This window comes from Gadus morhua, chromosome 1 (genome assembly GCF_902167405.1).
Source record: "Gadus morhua chromosome 1, gadMor3.0, whole genome shotgun sequence".
In the NCBI taxonomy this organism is placed as follows: domain Eukaryota; kingdom Metazoa; phylum Chordata; class Actinopteri; order Gadiformes; family Gadidae; genus Gadus; species Gadus morhua.
Window position 1 is genome coordinate 20,637,649 of NC_044048.1, and position 25,402 is coordinate 20,663,050.

The following is a 25,402-nucleotide window of genomic DNA, read 5'->3' on the forward strand; positions in this document are numbered from 1 at the left end:
GTGAGTGGACTGCAGACATCAGGGAAGGTATTAGAGATCCATGGAGGACGGTTTGTCTGTCTCCTCCCCCCCCCCCCCCCCCCCCCCCCCCCCCCCCCCCCCCCCCCCCCCCCCCCCCCCCCCCCCCCCCCCCCCCCCCCCCCGAGTGCTCTACATGAGGAAGGGAGGGGGCTGCTGTCGATCACGCTAGTGCCCCGCCTCCCTGTCTCCCCTCAGCCTCCTCTTCTTCAGCTGTCCTGACTTCCTCCTCCTCATTAACGAGCTGCCAGAGGAAGTGTGAAGCAGAGCCGTCTGATTTATCTGCTGTGTGTGTGTGTGTGTGTGTGTGTGTGTGTGTGTGTGTGTGTGTGTGTGTGTGTGTGTGTGTGTGAGAGAGAGACAGGTGCCCCAGCTGTGGCTGAGCCACGTGATTGATTGCTGGGGTAGAGGAAGATTCACCAGTTGGAAAATTAAATAATTAAAAACAAAACAGATCGGTCCGATCGAATGACTGAAATCATGCCGTTGTCGCTAATTTCCAAATAGTTTGAACAAACCGCTATGATAATTCTTTAATTGGTGCTGGTTATGCTACTGATCGCACAGAGATTTCTGACATTCACTCAAGTGTGCGGTAATTCTTGATTAACATGAAACTAAGGAAAATGTTAAAAGATCACACAGGGTTTCACACTTTATTGCCGACTTGTCAATTAAGACAGCCTCTAAAAGTAAACTAACCCCAACTGACACAACCTCTCTCTTCCCCTCAACCAGAGGGATTCGCGTGCATTTCCTGGTTCACTCGGGACATGGCCTTCGGTCCCCTACCGGCTACTGTACGTGTTTGTCCTTCCTAGAGCTACAGTTGGGGCGACAGGGTAGACCAGACGCCCTCTGGGCTGTTTCCCAAAGTGAAGAAAGCATGCTCAACGGCCGCCCTTTTACGGATGCTACGTCATAGAACACCGACAAGCACGCTCGGAAATTCGCGCCCTTTTCGTGTCTCAACGAGCCAAAATACCCACAATCCTTTGTGTTCACACGCTTCGTGGGGTATTTACAAATTGCGTCTGGAAAGCAATACCCGTTGCTTTACACAAGTGAAGTTTTTGAACGTTTTCAGAAATATTTTGTGCCGTACTGCTTTTTATAGATTAATCATGTAAATGCAAAATATTAACCCGTGTGATTTTTTTACACAGGTCGTCCCAAACTCTGAATGCTACAAACGCTAGGCAGCACTCTAGCCAGCACTCTAGCCTCATTTCCACAAGCTAAGTGTTCTAGCAAGGTTGCAGCCTTCACTTTGGGAAAAGTGCCCTGCCCGTATCCACCACGGCCCCCCCCGTACTAGCCTGACACGCTAGTAGCTTTGGCCATCGACAACCATGCAGTATATGCATATGAACTGCATGTTTCAATAAAAATGAAAGAAAAAAAACATGGCAAGCAGCGAACAGACCAAATTCAAGCCTTCCAAAATAAAGACTAGACAGACGTACGAAAGTGTGGAACAAGCTCTGGGGGAACACAGAGATTTAATAACCCAGGTTCTAATAACTTGCATCTGGGAGAAACAGGTGATTTCTGATTTATGGTGAACACAGATGACAGGGACTAAAATGAATCACAACAGCCCCATAAACTACACCACCCAGACCCTGAACCCCCCCCCCCGAACAGAAAGTGATCTATATGGCACAAACAATACTACCCTGGGGTGGGGGTGAGAGGGAGGGGGAAGGGGAACACATAATTACAGTTACAAAGGGCCTGGCAAAAACAGCTTTTATTAATTTGTCTTTTAAGAAAGAAAAATGTTGAATTAATAGGATAAAAATGTAAACTGGGGCACACCGTGTGAGAAGGAGTTAAAATCAAAAGTCAACGACAGGGAATCGTTCCCCCCTCCTCCCTCCCTCCCTCCTCCCCCTGACATCACTTCCTGCCTCCTCGCCCTGACATCACTTCCTGTCCATCTGTGTGTTAGGGTTAGGGTTAGGTGTTCGGCAGGGGGTCGGGGTCATCGTGCCCATCGGGGGTCTGCAAGCGGGAAAGGATGACCAAAACAGCTACTTTTCCTCACTCCTCATCTTCTCACTGAACTCCTAGTCTTCCTCCATTAGTGCCCCCCCCTCCTTTCATATTTAGCCCCTCCTCCTCCTCCTGGGTTGGCTCCTCCTCTTCCTGGTTTAGTCCGTTGAGTGTGACATCACCAGCAAACAGCAACGGCGGCAACGATGAGAGCCAATCAACAGCAGGACAAAACAAAGTCAACTACTCTTCAAAATAAAGGCGCGGGCGAGAGAGGAGGGCGTGGCGAGGATGAGACGCCAAAATAAAAGCCTTCATTTGCACTATGTCGTGCAGGACATGGAGGTGTGGAGGTCTTCATCTTCATCGTGGGGTTCAGAGGCGTTTCTGGGCGAAGAGTGACCCCACCACGACCCCCGTGAACAGGGTCATCCCCGCCAGGAACCACTTCCTGAAGCTCTCCTGGGAACGCCGGCTCTCGGCCGCCGCGTCCTTCCCAAACACCTCGGAGAAACGCTCCTGGAGAGAGAGATAGGGGGAGGGAGGAAGGGAGAGAGGGAGAGAGGGAGAAAGTCAATTTAAATACATTTAGGTCAATTGGATGCTTTTATCCAAAATCGACCAACAATAAGTACATTTTTCAGAAGAAAGAGAAAACAACAACATATCGCTGTCGGTGCAGTAAGGATGTTCATAGATCCAAATGCCACGCTCTAACAATCGCTATGTTAACCCATTCCGTGTTTAAAACAAAGATAGCATTGTGTAGCATCTTATCCTAGTATTATTTTTAAGTGCAAGGACGTACAACATACAATAGGTGAATAAGAGGGGTGTTGGAATAAATAAATATATTTAGAGTATAATAAAGAGTAGTGGAGTTCATATGACACCTATCTTTTAAATTGGCAATTTTAACTCTGATCTTTACACTTTCCCGTAACCCTGTAATTGAGAATTCTCCTCCGTCTATACATTTTTACATAGTTTAGATGAGGGGTCAGTAACCTCTTCAACAAGCAGTGCCAGTTTGACATTTTCTCATTAATGAGTGTGCCTTAAGCAACAATATATTAAATATTAAGCTGAATTATGACACAGCAACCAAAAACATTTCAAGAAGCCCTGGAATTGTATTATTTCCCTATGGTTGTCCACAATCACTCATCAACATTTTAAATGTTTTTTTTTTGTTGTTATATTTGCAACATGGGCTTAAAATTTTTTAATTACATATGTCCAATCTTAAAACACCACTTTCTAGGGTTGCGGACCCCTGGTTTAGATAGTGTTAATGTAATCACTGAATTTTTGCAGAGTAAATGTACATTTCCCATGCCAATATTGCCCTTTAAGCTGACCCAACAGAATGACAGAGCAACCTTTAAAACCAATGCACTATGTGAAAGCTAGCAACACGCACACAAACACACACACACACACACACACAGGGTGGATTCCCTGTGAAGGTCTAGTCTCGCTCATCTTCGGGTTACCATGGTGACAGACCACGAGCAACAGGCCAGCCGTACCCTCCCCAGTTCTCACAGGAATTACCCGACAGTTTGTATTGATCATGGGAAGTACCAAACTACCATCAAACGCATGGCGAGAAACATGAACTTCACTCAAAACATGTTTTCATATTCTACACACATCAAAACACTGCATGGCTTCCAGCAAAGAACAAGAGATTTGAGCCTCTGCAATCTTTGACCCAGTTGGCTGCGGTTCACGATAGAACCCGCCCCTTCCTGGTAGAAACCATAACATGGAGTTCTCCGTGCGTCCACCGGGAGGCGCCAGTGGACATAACATAAGACAAGGTCAATAGTATTGACCCAACCCGTGCGACGTACGCCCCGGAATTGAACTGGTCGATAGTCCACTGTACCTATACGAGTGTATAAATGGTGTTTAGTCAGTTAGAGTACGGTTAATGCTAAACAACGCAGAGTGCTCCAGACAAAGCCTTCTTTGTAGCGCACCGACCCTGACCAACAGCGAGGTCCACAGGGTGTGTGTTTGTTGCTGAGGAAACGTGGGCGTCTCATTCCAGAGGAGCATTCCTTGAGTCATGTTGTGAAACACTCCCTCCTACTCTCTCTTAACCTCCTCAGAATGCATTCCCACCACTGTCCTTCTACATTCCTCGTCATGGGACCCGAATCCGACGCTGCTCCCCCATGACCTGCTATCGCTGCCAGGCATCATGTGTCAGCAGACAGGACGGTGCGTGGGTGTTTTGGATCGACTGATATTATGCAACACCACTGAAACCATCGGTTAAATTCCAGGTCAGGTGTCAGACCTACTGCCACATGTGAAGTGGCTCAAAGAGATGGCTGTACTTGTTACTGAACCTGATCTGTATCCAGTGTGAACAGAGAGTTGTTCCACCTGGATCTGAATCCTGATTCAGCTCCTTGTAAAAAGTGTGAACAGAGAGTAGTTCAGTCTGGATCTGAATCCTAATCCAGCTCCTTTTACAAAATGTGAACACACAGTGTGAACAGAGAGTAGTTAAATTTGGATCTGAGTCCGGATCCAGCTCCTTGTACACAGTGTGAACAGAGCGAAGTTCAATCTGGATAAGAATCCTGATCTGGCTCCTTGTTTACAGTGTGAACAGAGCAAAGTTCAATCTGGATAAGAATCCTGATCTAGCTCCTTGTTTACAGTGCGTAGTGAGAGAAGTGGAGCGAGCAACATTCCACAGTGAGGCAGATTGGAACATTCCAGAGGAAGTAACCTCATCAGCAGTGTCCGTGTTCCAGGACATAAACCATGTGACCCGGAGGCGTCGACATGTGACCGGATCGACAGAGAATCGGAGGACGTGAGTGCAGACACTGACCCAAGCCCTGTGACTCATGAGGTCTCCACGGGTCAGTAAGGACCTCGGGTCATGGGTCACGTGGAGCCTGTTGGGATGCACGGCTCACCACAGGACAGAACCAGACCACAACCGGCCTTGTAGTGCGGGCCCGAGCTCAGCTAGAATTAGCTCTGTTGGCTGCAGCTCTGTTAGCGTCAGCTCGGTTTATCATTAGCTCGGTTAGCGTCAGCTCTGTTAGCGTCAGCTCTGTTTATCATTAGCTCGGTTAGCGTCAGCTCGGTTTATCATTAGCTCGGTTAGCGTCGGCTCTTTTAGCGTCAGTTCTGTTAGCGTCAGCTCTGTTAGCGTCAGTTCTGTTAGCGTCAGCTCTGTTAGCGTCAGCTCTGTTAGCGTCAGCGCTGAGAGTCTAGTGCAGGGGCGATGGCCACCAGAGAAGACAAAGGAGGAAGCTTCAGCTTTTATGAATAAAGGATGTTGAGAAAGACTGCATCACGGTGACCTGGCAGCTCGCCCAGTGGGGAGAGAGCGCGAAGAAGGAAGGAAGCCAGAGCTATTCTAACACACTTTCGTTCAATCTTCAAGTTGATATTAGATTACGTCAACTGCAAAACATTTCTATGGCAACACTGTTTCTCAACAATAGTTACCATAGGTCCGGGTACGTTCCCGATAACGCACGGAAATAAACAACTAGTGGTGAGGGTGTTTGACTCTCAGCCAAAAGGTTCTGGGTTAGATCCCCAATGTCCATATATTAACCTTTAGGCATTCTAGAGCAAGATTAACCCCCAACCCCTACCTGCTCCTTAATGACCTATCTCTGTACAGTACAGAGACAGGTCATTAAGGAGCAGGTAGGGGTTAGACAGTACAGACTGTACTGTCTAACCCCTACCTGCTCCTTAATGACCTGTCTCTGTACTGTCTCAACCCCTACCTGCTCCTCAATGACCTGTCTCTGTACAGTCTTACCCCTACCTGCTCCTTAATGACCTGTCTCTGTACTGTCTAACCCCTACCTGCTCCTTAATGACCTGTCTCTGCACTGTCTCAACCCCTACCTGCTCCTCAATGACCTGTCTTTGCACTGTCTAACCCCTACCTGCTCCTTGATGACCTGTCTCTGTAGTCTAACACCTACCTGCTCCTCAATGACCCGTCTCTGTACTGTCTAACCCTTACCTGCTCCTTAATGACCTGTCTCTGTACTATCTAACCCCTACCTGCTCCTTAATGACCTGCCTCTGTACTGTCTAACCCCTACCTGCTCCTCAATGACCTGCCTCTGTACTGTCTAACCCCTACCTGCTCCTCAATGACCTGTCTCTGTACTGTCTAACCCCTACCTGGTCCTTAATGACCTGTCTCTGTACAGTCTAACCCCTACCTGCTCCTTAATGACCTGTCTCTGTACTGTCTAACCCCTACCCGCTACTGAATGACATATGACATATAAATGACTCACTAGCGCACACACACGCACAACACTCACACACACACACACACACCACACACACCACACAGATGTGTCACCAATGGGTGTGCTCCCCCCTCCCTGCAGGACGTGGAAGAATGTGGGTGTGGGGGGTGTGGGGGGGGGGGCGTGTACCGGCCGGGCCCAAGAGCAGTGAACAAGTCTGGGCATGCTACTGGGGGTGTTGGGCCCTGGAGCCGACCGACCTGGCTGGACCCCCCCCCCCCCCCCCCCAAGAGAGGACCACCATTTGTTGTCTTTGAGATGGGTCGTGCTGTGTTGTGTTTTCTTTGTGTCGTGTTGTGTTGTCATGGAGGGGGGCTTATGGTGGTCTTCGATTTGTCGTTCACCATCAGATCGTGAAGGTCCCTCATTATAAACCTAACTTACATTCCATTCTGATTCTATTCCGACAAAAGTGGGTTCATGAAGTTGATTAAATAACAAAAGGGAATGGACAGACTTCATCCGTCACAGCATAACATTATGTGCATCATAAGACTGGTATCATTTTAATATCTCTATGGCTCCCTCCATCCTCCTCGATGATGCAGCCCCCGTCTGTTGTCATGGTTACCAAGCCAGTCCCACCAATTGGGGACGCACAGACTGAGCGAACAGAATGTGATGTCACGCTCCAGGTCAGCTGCCTCGCTAGCCCACGCAGACTATTTTCACACTGGCTAGCTAGCCCACGCAGACTAGCTCCACACTGGCTGGCTAACTAAGCAGACTAGCTTAACACTGGCCAGCTAACCACACAGACTAGCCTCACACTGGCCAGCTAGCCAAACAACGTAGATGACTTTACCACAACAAGCTAACATCGGTTAGCTTTACCGCTATAGCAGATCGCTTTAACAGCCTGTATAGATGTATACATGCTGGCTAACTACAGATAGCTTAACTCCAGCTAAGTAACAGATGCTATCATTGGAACAAGTCAGTGTTTGTTTGTTTTCTCCCCAAGGCCTCCTTAAAGCACAAAGCAGACACCGCACACATTACATGGGGGTAATTTAGCATGCACCTCATGGTATGTACTTGATACGGCCTATGAAGCACACACAGCCACAAACAAGCTCGCACGCACAAAGTTATCTGAAAGATAACTACACAAATACGCAACTAGCTAAACAAAATGCGTCATCCAGTTCCCCCAGCCAGCTAGCGGTTCGAACCAAGATGGCGTCTCAGTGACGAAGGCCCGTTAGAACCAAGATGGCGGCTCAGTGACGAAGGCCCATTAGAACCAAGATGGCGGCTCAGTGAATATGGCCCGTTAGAACCAAGTTAACGGCGTAGTGAATATGGCCCGTTAGAACCAAGATGGCGGCTCAGTGAATATGGCCCGTTAGAACCAAGATGGCGGCTCAGTGAATAAGACCCGTTAGAACCAAGATGGCGTCTCAGTGAGTCAGGCCCCTCAGAACACTGACTGCCACAGAGACGAGAGACAGCAGCTGCCAGAGCCCCCCCCACCCCCACCTACGGGAGTGACCGGCCGGTCACTGACTCAACCCTCGGACGGGAAGTGTTGCAAACAGAGAACACAGAGTCTCAGTGTCAGATCAGGCCGGAGACACATGGCTCCCCCCTGTTGACAAACCCCCCCCCCCCCCCTCTCTTTAATCATTAGGCCCCGAGATTAAAATCGATTTCCTCTGCCGGTTTACGCAAAAGGAAATACCGAAGGAGACGTAGTCAAAAGACAGGATGTTGGGTTTTTAGTATCTGATTAATAAATCAACAATCAGCGGTTTCAGGGATGGTGTCTTTTCAACCATTACAATCGTTGGGTCCTTCCCTCTGCTCCTCTTAGTGAACACATTGATCCGGACCAGGTCAGGCTTCTGAAACACACAGTGACACACTTTACTGGAAGTGATTACTACCCATGATGCAATGCTCTCCCAGAAAGGTGGCTCAACCGTTACCACATCAAACCGTTACCTAACCTTAAAGGCTGTGTAGCAGGGTTTATTTTCCAACAAATTTGTGCAATTTTCTTGTTGGTAATAAATATTTAAACTGTTATCTATTGCAGGGGTTGACATTAAGGTTTCAAAAGCACTTGCCCATCGGGCAAGTACAGGTCAGGTTCAACTTGCCCGAATGTGATGTTCACTTGCCCAAATTATAATCAGAATCTTGAACAGGCCTCTTTTTGCCAGGCACCCGGCCTGGTTTTGGGGGGGCTCAGAAAAATCATCCTAGCTCAGACTGAAGCTGAATGTTAGCTTCCACACATGTGTTTAAAAAATAACAAACTTCCCTTTGTTTACTTATTTATCGAGCGGTCACATCGTGCCATGAAGTGATTTCAGTCCACCGTTGCAACCTATTAAAGCACAAGGTGTGAACATCATCTCTGCAAAGTTTGATCATCATAAAGTTAAGCAGAGCAAAATTAGAGGTTTTAGTAATGACTACTACTTAGGCGGACTCTCTAAATTGGTCATTTTGGCACATTTTGGCACCATCTTTGCCATTTGAAGTTTTTGATGTACTGAACTATATATTTCACTTTTATGTCATTATCTGGGATCATCACAAACATTTAACAGTTTTGGATTTTTCTTTTGATTTTTACTCAGTACTCGTCAGAATGCGTGCGTAAAGAGGCCACTACCGGAGGTAGCTCTCCTGATGTAGCTCTCCTGAGCTACATCCTGTTACGCAGGCTAATAATTCGGCCGGGGATTGGTCGATTTAGATGATCGAAACCTTGTTTACGCCTTACGTAACCGTAAGAGCCAATAGATTTTAGGGGCAGTATCGAAATGTGTGCCAGACACATGATTGGCTAACAGTAAGGAAGCAAATACAACTATCGCGAAACCAACTTCGATGCTGAAGTCTGACTGGACATACACAAAATACATCACAGTAAAACTAGACACATGCGTGCAAATTAGCCATGTGCGCCTAACAGAAGAAAGACGTAATGTTGAGAAGTCATACTAAAAACGGATAGCAAGCGAAAGCTAAACCAGACTATCGATCACACAATTTGCGTCCATTCTAACTTATGGTAAGAGGCTAGTCTTTAGACTAGCGTGCGACTGTGCGCATGTCCTTTCCGGCTTCGGCATATTGCATGGTTATGAAGGCCTTGTGGTTGGTTGTGGTCTTAGTGAAGCAGCCTAGCCTTGGATTGATTGTGTACGGGCATGCCTAGCCTTGGAGTTGGAGTGATTGTGTACGGGCGTGCGAGAGTGAGAGAGCAACTAGGCCTTTAACAAACACCAACGGTTCCAGAACAACGCTCAGAGGCCTGTTCCGGCTTCTGATTGGACGATGCTGACAACAATCATACACACAATACAAGTACACACAAAAATGTGCCCATGCAGCACTGTGTGTGTGCGCATGTGTGCGAGATTGTTTAGAAAGGGAATCAATCCACATTGAACCAGTGAGGTCCAGAATAAGGACACACACACACACACACACACGCACACACACACAGAATGCTGAGTCACACCGAGGCAAGTGCGCCAGTGTTTCTATGGTAATGCAGGAGGGGGGGAAATGAAAGCGAACTGGCGGATTAACAGGGAAAACAGAACTCAGGCTGGTCCCCCGGTGACCGCGGTTACGGCCCGTGCCGGGCGGCAAATGACCGCTGTGTGTGTGTGAGACTGTTGCTTGTTAAAACACTCCGTCAACTGTGTTTTTAAAGTGCTCCACAGATACAGTTGGTGTTTGTTGTCGTTTCTATCAGATAGCGTTCCCGCCCGGAACGTTCCCGCCCGGCGGCCGCAGTCTCTCGCTGGCCCCCCCCCTGGCCAGCTGCCCGGGGCAGTCGACCCAGACCCGGACTAGTGCCAGAGACCCATGAGCAAACACACACACGCATCGCCGGATCAACACAAGACATCAATCCATTACACAGCGTGATCGAGGGGTCCGACATTCACTAGCATCAGACCGGGAGGAAGGGGTCACTGCGTGTGTGTGTGCGCGTGTGTGTTGAAACTTCTGAAAACCTTTGGCCCCCAAAGTGATATCATCCCAGGGCAATGATGTCATCCCGAGGGAAGACCACTCAAAGATCACAAGGGGTGCGTGTGTTGTGTGAGTGTGTGTTTTGTCTGTGTGAATAACGAACTGCATCGCAGGGTCAGGGTGATTTGACTGATTGGAAGTCAGCCTCAACATCATCATCATCCAGATCTCATCTCATCCACTGATCCAATCCAAGTTCCTGGAAGCAGACTTACTCACTCTAATCCTGCACATTACCTCACTGGATATCCGGCAAAGATTTCCCAGATCTGGATTATAGCTTCACTATTAATACTAGGAGGGTATAGAGACATGTATTCTGTATATTATTTTGTAGTTTAAATTTAATTTGAGAAACATAAAAAATTATATATCTTCTGTTTTTGTATACTTCGACTACTGACCTTTACTTGCTGCTTACCATAACTTATCTTATACCTTAACTTAATTTATACCCTACATTAAGTTATACCTTACCTTAACTTCTACCTTAACTTCAATAAGAGCGAAAGAGACTGAAGCAAAGGGGAGAGATTGATGAGAGAGGGAGGTGAGAGGGACTGAAAGGGAGCGAGAGGAGTGAGAGAGGGTGAGAGACGGAGTGGAAGACAACGGGGAGGTGAGAGGGACTGAGAGGGAGAGAGAGCGAGAGGGAGAACATGGTAATAATGGTGAAGGGAAAAGGCGTGGGTGGAAGAGAGAGAGGGAGGAAAATAGAATGATGCAGTTCATGAAGAGGAGGGGTTTTCATGTCGTCTCAACGGGGGAAACACAACCACACACACGTGGTAGACCACACAGACAGACACACACACACACACACACACACACACCGCAGCCTCACCTGGGAGACAGATGGACATCATGCTGAGTCACAGCTGAAGCCTCCGTCACCTGGGCTCTGGTGATGCTCTACACTGCCTCCTGCCAGACTGCTAGCCATCGCCAGAGGGGTGTGTCAGTGTGCGTGCGTGCGTGCCTGCGTGCGTGTGTGTGTGTCGAATCCATCAGCAGAGCTAGAGTAAACCGTCAGAGTCGCTGTCACAGAGTGGGGTTTTATTAGGGCACAGAGACGCAGCTCGTCAGTGGGAGTGGTCCTTGCGGAACCAGAGGCGACAGAATCATCTGTTGGCTGTCATCCTTCTGACACTGACACACACACACAGAGACACACAGACACACACACACCAAGCGTTGCTGGATAAATCTCCATGAGGCCCGCTAGTGTTTCTACACCAGTCCCTATAAATCCAGGTAGCATAGTGGTCTCAGTCCCAATGAACCAGTTGGCTTAATGGTAGCTCATAAAGACATCTAGCATGGTGTTCCCCATAAACCCAGTTAGCATCACACACAAAGCACTTAGTGGTGAAGCACCCACAAAAGCCACATCATTGATCTCCATTGATGGTAAACATAGACGCGTGTGTTTTTGAGTGTCTGTGTTTGTATTAGCGCAGAACAGCAAATGAGATAAAGTCTGGGCGATCGTGTCCATTTCATGGTGTTGACTTTACTGCTCAACGAGGATTTTAATCCTGCATAAAACACCAGGTGTGGCTGGACACTCAATTACAATTATTATGCGTGTGTGTGTATGCGTGAGTGTGTGCGTGCAATGTGTGTGTACGTTTAATTGTGTGTGCAGTCCTTTGTTATCGGTGGTCATATGCTCGTCTCACCCCCCCCCCCCCCCCCCCCCCCCCCTCCCTCACTGCTCGCCACTGCAGAACGAAAGGTTACGACCCACAATGCATCACACGCACGCCAGCCCATTAACTGAGCGCGCTCAGTCCGTCACGAGCCTTCAACCTACAACGAAAACAAAAAGGTAACGAAGGTCCGGCGCCCAGACAAAGGATTCTCAACACAAACACAGCGACACAGAGCTGCATGCCCATTGGTCGCCTGGGAAGGCAGGGAGCTGCGAGTGGGAGGAGTCATGACTGGAGACAGGAGGACAAGGGGGAAGTGGAGATGAGGAGGAGAGGGAGGAGGAGATGGAGGAGATGAGGAGGAGATGAGGAGAGGGAGGAGGAGATGAGGAGAGGGAGGAGGAGATGAGGAGAGGGAGGAGGAGTTGAGGAGGAGATGAGGAGAGGGAGGAGGAGATGGGGAGGATATGAGGAGATGAGAGGGAGGAGATGAGGAGGAGAGGGAGGTGGAGATGAGGAGAGGGAGCAGATGAGGAGGAGAGGGAGGTGCTGATGAGGAAGAGAGGTGGAGTGAGAAAGAAGAAGGAGAGAGGAAGAGGATAATCGATGGTACCCATGGCAGGAGAAAGCGTTTATTGATTGATCGTAAGCCATTGATAAGGGCAAGAGGGGGGATGGGAGAAGAGACATGCGGCCGTGCCTCCCCCCCCCCCGAGCCAGGGGGGGGGAGAGACTCAGGCTAGAGGAGAGAGGACTGATGGGGCGACTCTCTCTCTCTATCCATCATGTCTGTCTGGGTGTCAGAGACAGAGACAGTGAGACAGAGACACAGAGGCAGAGAAGGAAAGAGACAGAGAAACAGAGGCAGAGAGACAGAGAAGGAGACAGAGAAACAGAGGCAGAGAGACAGAGAAAGACAGAGAAACAGAGGCAGAGGGACAGAGAAAGACAGAAAAACAGAGGCAGAGAAACAGAGGCAGAGAAACAGAGAAGGAATGAGGAAGAGGCAGAGAAACAGAGAAGGAATGAGGAAGAGACAGAGAAAGAGAGCGGCAGAGAGACAAAGAGCCAGAGAGAGAGAGAGAGAGAGAGAGAGCGAGAGAGGAAGAGACAGGGAGAGGGAGAGATTAATGAAAGCAGAAAAAGGAAAGGGTGACAAATGGATCCGGGGGGGGGGGGGGGGGGGGGTAGGAGGAGGAAGGGAGAGAGATGGATGGGGGGGGGCGGGCTGAATTGCTCCACGGGGAATTGATTCCTATTGGACCTGAGCCTTGACAGACAGGTCAGGATTTAACCGCATACCCTACCAGCATGTTAATGAGAGAGAGGGAGATAGAGACCCAGAGAGAGGGAGAGAGAGACCCAGAGAGAGGGAGAGAGAGACCCAGAGAGAGAGTGAGAGAGCCAGAGAGAGGGAGAGAGAGACCCAGAGAGAGAGTGAGAGAGCCAGAGAGAGGGAGAGTGAGAGCCAGAGAGAGAGTGAGAGAGACCCAGAGAGAGAGTGAGAGACCCAGAGAGAGAGTGAGAGACCCAGAGAGAGAGTGAGAGAGCCAGAGAGAGGGAGAGAGAGACCCAGAGAGAGAGTGAGAGAGCCAGAGAGAGGGAGAGAGAGAGCCAGAGAGAGAGTGAGAGAGCCAGAGAGAGGGAGAGAGAGAGCCAGAGAGAGGGAGAGAGAGAGCCAGAGAGAGGGTGAGAGAGAGACCCAGAGAGGGAGAGAGAGACCCAGAGAGAGGGAGAGAGAGACCCAGAGAGAGGGAGAGAGCTAGAGAGAGGCCCAGAGAGAGGGAGAGAGAGAGAGACCTAGAGAGAGAGAGAGAGAGAGTGAGAGAGCTAGAGAGAGGGAGAGAGAGAGAGACCCAGAGAGAGGGAGAGAGACCCAGAGAGAGGGAGAGAGAGAGACCCAGAGAGAGAGTGAGAGAGAGACCCAGAGAGAGGGACAGAGAGACCCAGAGAGAGAGGGAGAGAGAGACCAAGAGAGAAGTAGAGAGAGACCCAAAGAGAGAGAGAGAGACCCAGAGAGAGTGTGTATCTGTGTGTGTGTGTGAGATTCCCAATTAGCTCATGAGTAAATAAGGGGAGCGGGAAGCTCAGGTGTTTTCCCCTCCACCCCTCCCCCATCACAACAAGTCTGGACACTCCAACCGCCAACTGTAGCTGCCGTCTGGGAGCGCACACGCACACACACGCACACGTTATCGTATTTAAGGCTGCAATCTAACCTGCTCCCCCCCCCCCCCCCCCTTCCCCGTACCATCCAAGTCTCTAAACGAGGTTCAGTCTTTATGAGGTCCGCGCCAGAATAAAGAAGAGAAGAGGAAGACGGAAAACACAGGGACTCCGGCGGCGTGTCGGGACATCATTCATCTGTAATTGGTAATAACCCTGCTAACATCCCCCCCCCGCCCCCCGCCCCACCCGCTATTCCAGCGCCTCAATCTCTAAAGAGTAATCACCTCCATCGCTGCTGGGGGCGGGCGGGGGGGAGAGAGGAGAGGGGGAGAGGGGGAGAGATAACATTGAACAGCGTTATTAGGTGGCTCCTGCGTCTCCTTGTCCCCGGAATCCTCGTTACGCCCGATATGAGATCCAGCGTCCGCAATATTACACACTGAGAGGGGGGGGGGGACGCCTGGGGGAAGGCTACACCCACCAGGAGGGGTGAGGAGGAGGAGAGATTACCTCCACCAGGAGGGGTGAGGAGGAGGAGAGACTACCTCCACCAGGAGGGGTGAGGAGGAGGAGAGACTACCCCCACCAGGAGGGGTGAGGAGGAGGAGAGACTACCTCCACCAGGAGGGGCAGGGGTTGACACTAACGGTTGCCCGCTTGCCCGGGGCAAGTAAAAAAAATGTTTGGGCAAGTTGAGATTTTTTCTGGTTGCCCGAACGGGCAAGTGGATTTTGGGTGGATGTTAATATAAAAGCTATTTATTCAAATGTTTTTAGAAACGGCAGAACAACCTTTTGTTCCTCAAAACCACACAAAATAGAAGTATTTGCAATTGATCAGCGCGCTGTCTTCTTTTCTCTCGGAAAAGCGAGTTAACAGACACGCATCGCTTCAGTGCGAATATAGCCCCGCCTTCTGTCACTCACTCGCAGTGCGGTCTCTGGCAGTGATTTGCTAAAGGTTAGCCAACACAGCTAGCATCTCAAGTGCAGCACCTCCGCGAACGGTTTAGGTAGAAGTTAAATGGAGTACTGATGGAGGAGTGCAGTTTGGAAGTACTTTGGATTGAGGCAAATTATCAAGGAAAGTCAAGAACACGGTTTTGGGTTTCATAACTGTGCACATGCACACAGCAATAGCGATCTTTTTCACGAAATTGGACCCCCACAAACTATATATTACATGAAAGCTGAGCCTCCACTTATTCCAACAGTCCAAACCATATCATTCTGTGACTAAAACTCGCAAATAACAACTTAAGAAGAAAACGTCCCCTTTTCTTTTAACAACCAAAAATGAAGTATTACCTTTGTGATTTTTGTCCACAAAGTTGATTCTGATCTAATAAAACCACCATAAACAGATTATCCAGTATCTGGGCCAAATTTTGCAACTTAACATGGTGTTTTCAATCAATGAATAAGAGAAGGTTTCTTAGGAAATAGGTAAATTGCCTTCAATCAGAAAACATATTCTTCAGCGCAATCTAGTGGCCATATATTTATTTGCGAGTGTTTGGCTTGGTGCATTCAATTGCCCTGAACTTTAAATAGAGGTGTCAAGCGTCAAAATTGTAAGATATCTACCTTTATTTGTGTCTCATAGTAAGACAGCGCTCCCAACTGATAACGACCAACTGATACTGATAATTATTTAGGGTGGAAAAGTTATCTTCCACTTATGCTGTGTTCCATGGCTTTATTCACTTTAACCAAGTATTATCCCCATTGAATATTTCACTTGCACAACAATCTTTCTTTTGGCCCAAAGATGACATTATCGCCCTTGCAGTTGTGGAGATATAATCTATTTACTTTTGTTATGTTCTTTCCTGAACAAAACTTTTCCCCTGATATCAAAAATGGTATAGAATATCGATCTTTTTCCAGGAATAGTATTGAAGTCAGAAAATCCAGTATCGTGACTGACAACCCTACTAGAAACGCGATTGTGATTATTCAGTTAGAGCTACAAGAAACTTAAAAGTTAAAAAGACATATCTTTGCTACTACCTCTGACATTTAGTCATGTACATTTGCATAAAATCATGCAGGTCTACATATAACTTGGCATTAGCTTTAATAGGTTGGAACGGTGGACTGAAATCACTTCATGGCACGATGTGAGCGCTCGATAAATAAGTAAACAAAGAGAAGTTTGTTATTTTTTATGTGCTGAAGCTAACATTCAGCTTCAGTCTGAGCTAGGAGAATTTTTCTGAGCCCCCCCAAAACCAGGCCGGGTGCCTGGCAAAAAGAGGCCTGTTCACGATTCTGATTATAATTTGGGCAAGTGAACATTACATTCGGGCAAGTTGAACCTGACCTGTACTTGCCCGATGGGCAAGTGCTTTTGAAACCTTAGTGTCAACCCCTGAGGGGTGAGGAGGAGGAGAGACTACCTCCACCAGGAGGGGTGAGGAGGAGGGGAGACTACCTCCACCAGGAGGGGTGAGGAGAAGGAGAGACTACCCCCACCAGGAGGGGTGAGGAGGAGAGGAGGCTACCCCCACCAGGAGGGGTGAGGAGGAGGGGAGACTACCCCCACCAGGAGGGGTGAGGAGGAGGGGAGACTACCCCCACCAGGAGGGGTGAGGAGGAGAGGAGGCTACCCCCACCAGGAGGGGTGAGGAGGAGAGGAGACAACCCCCACCAGGAGGGGTGAGGAGGAGGGGAGACTACCCCCACCAGGAGGGGTGAGGAGGAGGGGAGGCTACCTACACCAGGAGGGGTTAGGAGGAGGGGAGGCTACCCCCACCGGGAGTGGTGAGGAGGAGGAGACTACCCCCACCAGGAGGGGTGAGGAGGAGGAGACTACCCCCACCAGGAGGGGTGAGGAGGAGGAGACTACCCCCACCAGGAGGGGTGAGGAGAGGAGACTACCCCCACCAGGAGGGGTGAGGAGGAGAGGAAACTACCCCCACCGGGAGGGGTGAGGAGGAGGAGAGACTACCCCCACCAGGAGGGGTGAGGAGGAGGAGAGACTACCCCCACCAGGAGGGGTGAGGAGGAGGAGAGACTACCCCCACCAGGAGGGGTGAGGAGGAGAGACTACCCCCACCAGGAGGGGAGAGGAAGACTACATCAATTGTTGAGGGGAGACTACATCAACCAGGAGGAGGTTAGGGGGAGCTGGGGGAGGAGGGGAGGAGGAGGAGACGGGGATGGGGGAGAAGGTTGGGCGAGGAAGAGGAGGGGGTAGAGTGCAAGAGGAGGTGATTGGAAGAGGAGAGGCAGATTGAGGTGGACCTCTGTCCTCATTTGCAGACAGAGAGACAGAGACCGAGAGCGAGCGCGAGAGCGGTAGAGGTAGAGTGACAGAGACCGAGACCGAGAGCGGTAGAGACAGAGGCCGAGAGCGAGAGCGGTAGAGGGACAGAGACAGAGACCGAGACCGAGAGCGAGAGCAGTAGAGTGTCAGAGACTGAGACAGAAAGAGATACAGAACAGAGGCAGAAAGTAATGATGATGCAGAATGCCACAGCGGGACATAGCGAGAGAACAAGGCGTCAGATGAATGTTTTAAAAACCACAAGGGAAAAACATGCGTGTGCCTTTATCGTAAACCTGGGGGGGAGGGGGGGATCACAGCCACCGGTTAGCGGGCTAACCAGCTAACCATGGCCTTCTGCTACCCTACTTGGTTACTATTCTATCTTTGCCACGCATGCCGCCCACTCGCATCCAAAGGTCAGAAAAAGTGCTTCACTGCACAATCAAAGCTTGGATGACTGGCTTGGATAACTTCTTACAAATTAAACTGAGATAAGATAGCGGAGTCACACAACCATCGACGAGGAGAAACCCGTTCTGTTCAGACACACATTCACAATCGCAATCCACTGATTGCCATTACTTGAATTCAAAACCTTAATGAAATGCCCCGTTTATGAATGGCTGGGATTGCGGTTTGCCCCAGTGTCCGGTATTTTGTCCAGCCGTTACTGCAGTGTAACGTCGTTCTACATTGACGACGAGCACGAATTTAAGCACGTCTCAAACCCCACTGTAACACCGAGACACGGCTGCACCAACAGGGCGTCTGTGGGGCGACATACTGAGAGCCCTTCACGGCCACAAACACATCCATCTCTGCAGACCAAACAAACACACAATGGACTACTTTGGGATAGGCCCGTTTCCACGGTCGGGAACTACAGTTTGCCTCTATAGGGGGAAACGTAAAAACAACCTCCAGGACCAGAAAGACAGTGTCTCCACAGAAGGCAGAGTGGCTGTGTCACTTCATTTAACATATAACATGAGTCAACACGTAGTGTTACATATCGATGTCTGGATTCACCTTCAGCCTGGATGTGCTGCTCGTAGTGGGTGTGTGTGTCCGTGCGCGCGTGTGTGCGTGTGTGTGCGTGTCCCACGACAGCTGTATTTTTACATCAATGCAGCACCCCAATAACAAGACGCTGGGTACCCATTAAACGACCCAGTAATGTCTAACGTGTCACGTTCCGTCCGGGTTAAAAACGGGGAGCCGGAGCAAAAATCTGACCAGAACGGCTCCCCCGAAAACCCGTTCCGGGTTCTTGTTCACTACATCACATGGACTGACTTTTCTAACCCAATGACGAGGTCGTAGGCTCCATCAGGACTGAAGGAGCCTACGACCTCGTCATTGGGTTAAAAAAGTTGCTTTGAAAGTCGGCCCAATCATCAGTCCAACAAGTCGGTCTTCTTTGAGACCGAAGGAACGTACGACCTCACCATATGTTTAGAAAGGTCAGCAAGAAAAGTCCGCCCAATGATCGGTCCGAAAAATAGATCGGAAAAGCCAGTCCAAAAAAAGCAGATCGGAAAAAACGGTATGACGGCACTCTCGACCCTGAGCCTTCTGGGCCCGGGGCCAACAGAGCCAATTACAACCGCAACAAGACAGACGGGGGGCCGACGAGGAGAGGAAGTGAGCGAGGGGACATCCGGCGGGCATGTCTCCATTCATCCGCCGGGCATGTCTCCAACAGCTTTCGCAGTTGAGTCACTTGAACCAACGATCCGAATCACGCAACCTTAGAAAGCACAGGGTTGCCATTCAAGAGGACACGGCGTCCTTTAAAAAGCATGAATGAAACTCCACTCTTGGGAGGGTCAACCTTCTTTGACTATAAGGTTCCGCAAGTCATCGCTGGTCCAAACGGAGGTGGGCTGGTCTAGGGTGTACTAGTCTCGCAGATCAGCCTTTGGACGAATGACCTAAAGACTTGATAGCACCTCAAATCAAGGATTGATTTGCTTTTGCTTTATATTTGCTGGGAAAATGGCTATTTACAGCGAGCAACAACAGCAACACTGGCCACTGTAGAAACTAGAACGACACTTAATCTCCCTTCAAGAGTTCTTCTAAAACACAGTGGTACAGCTGGATCAGAGGTTCTGCTTTTACATAGTAATAGGACTGCTGGATCAGGAGTTCTGCTGTAACACAGTAGGACTGCTGGATCCCTGATTAAGTTGTACAGGTTTGATCTAGAGAAGGGTCACTCAATATATCCACCAATACACCTTCCATCCGACGATATTATGTGAAATGTGTGTGCTTAGTGATGGAGTGTTTATTGTAGGGCTGCTCGATTATGGAAAAAAAATCATAATCACAATTATTTTGGTCAATATTGAAATCACGATTATTCAAACGATTATTTTTGAGTTTGAAAATATGTGTTTATTCAGCATGACTCTCCCAAAAAAAACGTTGTAACTGGGAACTTTGAGAATTCGCCTTAAAAAAATACACAAAAAGGTCAAAAGGAAAACTTTCCAATCCAAACAATATACAGATATGTATCCAGCTGTTCTGCCCTTTCGATAAGACATTAAATAAAACATTATGTTAATTTTGAAATCGTTTGACGCAAAACTTAGATTAATCGCCCAGCCCTAGTTTGTTGTGTGTGTGTGCGTGCGTTGCCTAGGTAATTCAGTGTAATGACTTCATATATTCTTCATATATTCCCCATGATCTAATAGGTGCTACCGACAGCCCAGCCCAGCCGCGTCAGTGTGCTCGTGTTTCTGGGAACCCGTTTGGGGCCAGCGCCTTCTGAGAACAGAAGTGGTTTGAGGCCGATGTGCTCATAGTGGTGGACTGTACATGAACTATATATGGTAAATGGACTGCATGGAAATGACGCTTTGCTGATGCTACAACTTTAATGGGCGGAGCTAGATTCGATTTAGTTAATGGCCAATTATCTGCTTGCATACCCGCCTCAAGCAACATGAGTGGCTTGAAAGCAAATATGAAGCGAGGAAAAAGTCGATCCTAGATTTGAGGCGTATGCTCTATAATAAGAGCATCAGAGCATTCACACACACATTCATGATCGCATTCACACACACAGTCATACCCTGACGCTGGCGCCGTCAACCACGCTGTGAAGATATCAACCTTTTCCCAACCGGAGGGATCATCTGCATATTATAAGATAAAATATGTTATAATCTGTCCGCCATCTTTGGTCTCGGAGTGGGGTACGCATTGCAGTCAAACACAACCCTCCATGTCAGCCCGACGATGGAAAACAACACTGCTGCTGTCCTGTGACCAATAGGGGCTGGCCCTCTGATAGCCTAGTCCAATCAGAGGACAGGATCGACCTCCGACCCAGGCCGACATAAACAGCCCCTCCCCTCCCTGCTCCCCCAACGTCACAAAGGAATTGACCTCAATGCACACATATGGATAGACAGACACACACATATAGACATAGACACATGCATACAGATATATAGACATAGACACACGCATATAAATACCTATATATAAACGCACGGAGACACACACATAAATACACAGACCCACACTATCTGCCGTAGGCATGCCCAGGCAGGATGCCCTTCCTGCTATATTGAACCGCCTTTTCAAGTCTAGTTATTGATTTTTTATTGATGGGTTTATGACTATTTAAATGTCTTATGTTTTAACAGCTTATTTGACCTTTGGTCATTTCTGTTTCCCAAACCGGTAAAGCCCTTTGAATTGAATTTGAAATGAGAGAAAGACAGACGGAAAGACAGAGAAAAAGACGCAGAGATACAGAGAAAGAGGGTGAGAGACAGAGAGACAGAGTGAGAGATACAGAGAGAGAGAATGGGATAGAGATCCAGAGACAGAGTGAGAGATACAGAGAGTGAGACATAGATACAGAGACACAGAGTGAGGGCACAGTGAGATATAGATAGAGATACAGATACAGAGGCCGAGAGCGAGAGTCACAGAGCTACAGCGAGCGCCGCAGTGATGCGTTCGGACCAGTAAAGCCAGTTAATCTCCCCGGCCGCACGGCTCTCTGCGTGAACTCTGTTTGTACGTGATCGATGACACTCACCCATCCCCCCTGCGCCTGGATCCAGGGCTGGATGTGCACGTCCAGGTACACCGTCATCCACTCGGCGATGCGCCCAACCAGGGAGCTCATCTCCTTCTCCACGCACTCCACGCACAGGGCGCCGCCAAAGGCAAACAGGCCCACCACGCGGCCCCAGTTGACGCCGTCGCGGAACACCTCGTCCATGACGCTCTCGAAGCTCTGGTAGGCGGTGGCCGGCGTGATGTGCAGCTGGGAGGAGAGGTCGCTGAAGGCCCGCGTGAAGCGCAGCTCGAACTCGCCCGCCGTGTCCCGCAGCGCCTCCTTCACCGCCGCCATGGCGACCGTCTCCGCGGACGACTGGCGCCGGGGCGGAGGCGCGGTGGGCGGGGGCGATGGGGGGGGCGTGGCGGCGGCGGCGGTGGTGGTGCCGTTCGGCGTGCCGTTGGCGTGCGGCGCGGGGACGCGGGCGGGGCCCGGTGCGGCCCCGCCCACCTCAGTCCGGTTTGGGGGCGTGGCCGCCAGTGTGAGGTGGTTGAGGGGGAAGTTCTTCTGGGCCAGCTTGTGCGTGATGTAGAACAGCACCAGCTCGCGGTTCTGGGAAACCAAGGGGCGGGCGGGGTCCAGTTGCGCCATGGTGACGGTCCGACGAAGGGGGGTGGGGGGGTCCTGGAGCTGGGGGTACTGACTCGCTGTGTGGGGAATGGGGGGGGGGGTCAAACCAACATGGTAGACCCCTGCTGGTATCCTCCTCACACGAGAGACGAGGTGGGGTGGGCGTCGACCGACACGGAGCCGACCAATCAGCTCACGGCCTGCGGAGACAGACAGAAGGTCACGGTGTTGAGAACCAATGAAAACACTTTAGGAGTAGGTCAGTATACATCGTGTGTGTGTGTACTTGAGTGTGTGTACTGTACAAATGTGGACAGTTGGGGTCAGAGTTCGTCTCTTTAATTGGACAGTTACATATAGAGCAGATGGCCAGGAGTAACTAGACCATAGAGTGTGTGTGTGTGTGTGTGTGTGTGTGTGTGTGTGTGTGTGTGTGGACTTCACCCTGTCATCTTGGGGGTTATCTTGTACCTCCAGACAACCCCCCCCCCCCCCCCCACCCTCTCCAAACAAAGGGGTCTCAACTCCTTACGACTGTTGTAGAATATTAAACATAAATAAACACAAGGCGCCATTAATATTCATATCTCGGCGATATTATACATTAATGGAACTGAGGACACATTTTATGTTCGGCTAAGTTATAAATAAGTATAACCCATAAAAAGACACACACACACAACGCCACCATAAGACGTGGCTCTTGATAAATGCTGCTAGCATCAACAGCCTACATGTATTGTGAACAGCAAGCAGTAAACCACAGATACAAGCACAACGACACACAATGCAACACATGGAGGACATGCTTAATCCGCACCAAACCCTTACCTGACGGCACTACCTGACGTTCAGTACATTCCTGTCATTGTACTCATTACAAGACTATCATTAACATCCCGCGCACGCCAAACTCCCACACACACCTTCATCTCTGACACAGAACTACTCTGAGACTGACACACACACACACACACACCCCACAAAGGGAAGCTTAAACACATACGCAGGTGAAAGGTGTGTGGGTGTGCGTGTGCTTTCGTGCGTGTGCGTGGGGTTCAACTGAACTGACCTTTATTATGAAAAAGGCGTCGTGGGCGTAATAAAATAAGCACTTATGTATGACAGCCTGGAAACTCCACGCAAATGCATAATTCACGTGATATAAAATACATCATCGTTATTGATATGAAAGTCGCAATCCGTCGCTAAACTCATCTTTTCTTTCTTGCTTTCACGTTTAGGGTCCGACAGGCTATCGGTCCAAACTAGAGGACCCGTAAACGTGATGTTTACAACAGCCACATGTTGGAACCACGGCTCTGACCACGTGTCCGTGGTCAGAGCGTCCCCTGGTACTACACAACCAACACACACACACTGACCAACACACATACGTACCAAATACCAATACACACGCACACGCACACGCACACACACACACACGCAGTAACCGACACACGCACTAACAGACACACAAACCAACAAACATTCACACATACATACACTAAATGACACAAACACACACAATGACACACGTAAACACACTAACGACCCTCTAGGAATCCCAACACTTCTCGGCGGTGTGATAAGTGTGGTCCCTTTGTGGGACAGCCGCCCCCCATCATGTAATTAATCTGAGTTCGCGGGACGAGTTGCTAGTGATCGACACGGCCCAGAGCCCCGTCACCTAGGCAACCACGACCAGTCAGGGGGGGTCCAGAAAGATCTGGAAGGTACTCCCACCTCCACTCGACTCTTATCCCGAACACACACGTGTTAACTCCACGGTCAGCGATGACAATAGTCTCCACGGAGCGCCACGCAGTGTCTACCGTCCTACGGGGAGAATAGAGGGAGGTTATCTTACCAAAGCACGGCGAAAGCAACACAAACTGATATCCTAGGGTGCCTGTCCTGTCCGTAAAGTCCCAGATCTGTGTCGACACGAGCTGCTGCTGTACTGCTGAATCTGAAAATGCTGGAAACTAGCCAGGCTGGAAAATCGGTCCCGCCTCCCCCGGTCAGGCTAGGTCCCGCCTCCTCCGGTTACGCCTAGGTCTCGCCTCCCGCCTCCTACTCCGGTTACGTAACGGAGATCGCCCGTCCCCCACCGATACGACACGTAGAAAAACCCTTCCACCGGTGCACAGCCCCCGGTTGAACGCCCAAACAAGACTCACACACTGTCTTAAACAGTCGTTGGTGTAGCTGTGTTAACTGTAGAGCCTTCCGCCGTCAGAATGGCGGCGAGAGGACCATGGCTGTCAGTTGGTCGGGACGCGGCTTTAATACCGCTTCTTAGACACACTCGCGAATCAACCCCTCACAACGGTATATAAACGAAAATTATATTCATATATAGTGATAATGAAGATACGATATGAATTGCATTCAATCGTCAAATCCCTTCCGAAAATTGAGGATCCGAGCGGTTACAGAAGGACGGTTATCGAAGGTCCCATTGTTGCCTTGGCTGGCGAGCCGCCGGGTACCGACCTTCCGCATCGCGCAACCAACAAACCAAGGCGCCGGAGACCGGGAGAGGTTCTTACTTGTAGCGGGGTCCTAAATCCACCATGTCTGGTAGCCCCTCGGACCCTTCAGGAACCACGTCCAGCGGTAGCGATTCCCGGCTACTGGCCCTGCGAGGAGGAAGGAACAGGGCGGAAGCGCTCCCAAAGACCCGCCCACCAGCAGAGGGTAGTCGAGTGGTGAGGGCGCCGGACTCCCAGCCCGGGGGTTGCGGGTTCGATTCTGGGTGTCACCACTGACTACTGTTGGGAGCGTATGACCTTATGAAGCCTTGCCTGCTCATTGATGATGTATCTGTGGAGTGTGGATACAAGTGTCTAAAAAGGATAATTGACTAATGATTGTAAAACATCTTTGAACCTTTGGCATGGCTGCCTTTCACACACACAAAGCATGCATGTGGTTTGTTTGCGTCTTTTACATTTGCCCTCACCGGTCACATTTTGTTGGGTTTAGATTGGTTTAATTTTTTTTAATTCTAACCATAGCTCAGGTCAAAATAATGACATTTTTCATCATCTTTTAAATATCTTTTTTTAATAAGTGAGGCCGGATTCCAGTGAACAAGTCTCATCTCCCCTGTTCAGACACATGCTTCTTCAATGGCTTTTTTTTTTTATTAAATAAATATTTTCAATAGACGTCCATAATGGGACTACCCAGCAAGCAAGGCTGACATCCCGACTTCCCGAAACAAAGGATGTCACGGATCTCCATGGGCAACCTTTGTTACCCCAAAACCCTATTCCGCACCGAGGGCGAGCTGC

At 49.6% G+C, this 25,402-nt stretch overlaps 1 protein-coding gene and 1 long non-coding RNA gene across 4 annotated transcripts; both read right to left on the reverse strand.

Annotated features, from left to right (window-relative positions):
- Positions 1–645: 645 nt before the first annotated feature.
- On the reverse strand, positions 646–24,821 carry bcl2l1 (BCL2 like 1). Of its 3 annotated transcripts, XM_030367117.1 has the most exons (4): positions 24,656–24,821; positions 23,847–23,939; positions 21,507–22,300; positions 646–2,535 (listed from the first exon to the last, which is right to left on the reverse strand). In XM_030367117.1, the coding sequence occupies exons 3-4, from the start codon at positions 22,119–22,121 to the stop codon at positions 2,392–2,394; spliced, it is 759 nt and encodes a 252-aa protein (XP_030222977.1). In that variant the 5' UTR covers positions 22,122–22,300; positions 23,847–23,939; positions 24,656–24,821; the 3' UTR covers positions 646–2,391. The 3 variants fall into 3 exon arrangements, with proteins under 3 accessions (XP_030222977.1, XP_030222961.1, XP_030222968.1); XM_030367101.1 differs by lacking the exon at positions 23,847–23,939 and having other exon boundaries at positions 24,656–24,811; XM_030367108.1 differs by lacking the exons at positions 23,847–23,939; positions 24,656–24,821 and adding an exon at positions 23,971–24,578.
- Positions 5,075–6,033, reverse strand: LOC115551752 (uncharacterized). The gene is made up of 2 exons (XR_003978240.1): positions 5,973–6,033; positions 5,075–5,669 (listed from the first exon to the last, which is right to left on the reverse strand). It is a non-coding gene; the product is annotated as an uncharacterized LOC115551752 (long non-coding RNA).
- Positions 24,822–25,402: the final 581 nt, after the last annotated feature.

What these genes read in the sequence shown, in the direction of transcription:
- bcl2l1 (XM_030367117.1), bottom strand. Translation starts at nt 22,121, where the DNA reads ATGGCGCAACTGGACCCCGCCCGCCCCTTGGTTTCCCAGAACCGCGAG. An exon ending in TCCAGGCGCAGGGGGGATGG is followed by an intron (nt 2,536 to 21,506) that starts GTGAGTGTCATC and finishes CTCTCTCTCCAG; the next exon opens with GAGCGTTTCTCCGAGGTGTT.